This window comes from Lottia gigantea (genome assembly GCF_000327385.1).
Source record: "Lottia gigantea unplaced genomic scaffold LOTGIsca_596, whole genome shotgun sequence".
In the NCBI taxonomy this organism is placed as follows: Eukaryota; Metazoa; Mollusca; class Gastropoda; family Lottiidae; genus Lottia; species Lottia gigantea.
Window position 1 is genome coordinate 41,571 of NW_008710035.1, and position 1,600 is coordinate 43,170.

Here is a 1,600-nt window from a genome sequence, read left to right on the forward strand (position 1 = left end):
TTTCACAGAGTTTCTGTAAATCTTGGAGTTTAGTCAGTGAATATATTAGAGTTAAAGATGGTTCCTCTGTTGTAGGACAGGATATATCTAAATCAGACTTGATATTTATTATCTGGTTCATAACTTTCTGTCTGGCTTCTGTCAGATGTAATTCATTCTTGTTAAAATGATTTTGAACTTCTTTTCGTCTTTTCTCACAATTTTCTTTCAATTCACCAATAATTTTCATAGTTTTTTGGTTGATTTTGGTACATGTTACATCACAAAAAGATTTTAGTTTTTCTGATGTTTCTAACAAAAATGTATGGGTTGTTTCCAAATCTATAATTTTGTTTTTAATGATTTGCTCAGAAATTGAAAGTTCTTCGACTACCATTTCTCTTGTAGTATCACATTCTAAATCTATTGTTTCATGGTCGTTATGATCTTTAAAGATACATTTAGAACACAATCCTAAATTACAAGTTTGACAATAATATTCTACCTCCTTCTTACTGTGATTTGGACAATTATGTTTTTTTGATGGTTGGGTTGTTTTTGGAGTTTTCGTTGAGGTTTGTAAAGAGAAATTTGTAATAAACTTGAGGACACCACCTTGTGGAATTTTAACATCCTGTTTACAGAGTGGACATGGAAATATCCTCTTTCTGCCATCAATATATCTCACCAAACACTCGAGACAAAACGAATGTCCACAGGATAAAATTTTGGGGGTTTTAAAACTTTCGAAACAAATGGAACATTCTAGGTCGGGATTATTTGGTAAAGCAGCCGCCATGCTAAATTCTTCAAAATTTGTCTTATATATATTGAAATATAGTTCTATATACCTTCCACAGACAAACAGAATGATTTCACTATGTTATGGTATATTATCTTCACTAGAAATATTGAAATATAGTTCTATATACCTTCCACAGACAAACAGAATGTTTTCACTATGTTATGGTATATTATCTTTCTCTAGAAATATTGAAATATAGTTCTATATACCTTCCACAGACAAACAGAATGTTTTCACTATGTTATGGTATATTATCTTTCTCTAGAAATATTGAAATATAGTTCTATATACCTTCCACAGACAAACAGAATGTTTTCACTATGTTATGGTATATTATCTTTCTCTAGAAATATTGAAATATAGTTCTATATACCTTCCACAGACAAACAGAATATTTTCACTATGTTATGGTATATTATCTTTCTCTAGAAATATTGAAATATAGTTCTATATACCTTCCACAGACAAACAGAATATTTTCACTATGTTATGGTATATTATCTTCACTAGAAATAGTGAAATATAGTTCTATATACCTTCCACAGACAAACAGAATGTTTTCACTATGTTATGGTATATTATCTTTCTCTAGAAATATTGAAATATAGTTCTATATACCTTCCACAGACAAACAGAATGATTTCACTATGTTATGGTATATTATCTCGAAAAAAAGTTTGCATGTAAGCAGAAATCTTCCAAGAAGCTTTTTAATTATTATAATCAGGTAAGTAAGCCTTGCGTATTTGTTTGCGTTAGATTTTTATTCATGGCTATGAACCTAAAATGCTCTTAAACGTCAATTATCACTTATTT

The 1,600-nt window shown here is 29.4% G+C and overlaps 1 protein-coding gene across 1 annotated transcript; it reads right to left on the bottom strand.

Annotated features, from left to right (window-relative positions):
* Window positions 1–421: 421 nt before the first annotated feature.
* On the bottom strand, window positions 422–778 carry LOTGIDRAFT_146002 (hypothetical protein; the record flags this gene model as incomplete). Its single annotated transcript, XM_009063708.1, has 1 exon — window positions 422–778. A coding segment is annotated over one exon (357 nt), but the record flags the coding sequence as incomplete, so codon positions are not given.
* Between the last annotated feature and the right edge of the window lie 822 nt (window positions 779–1,600).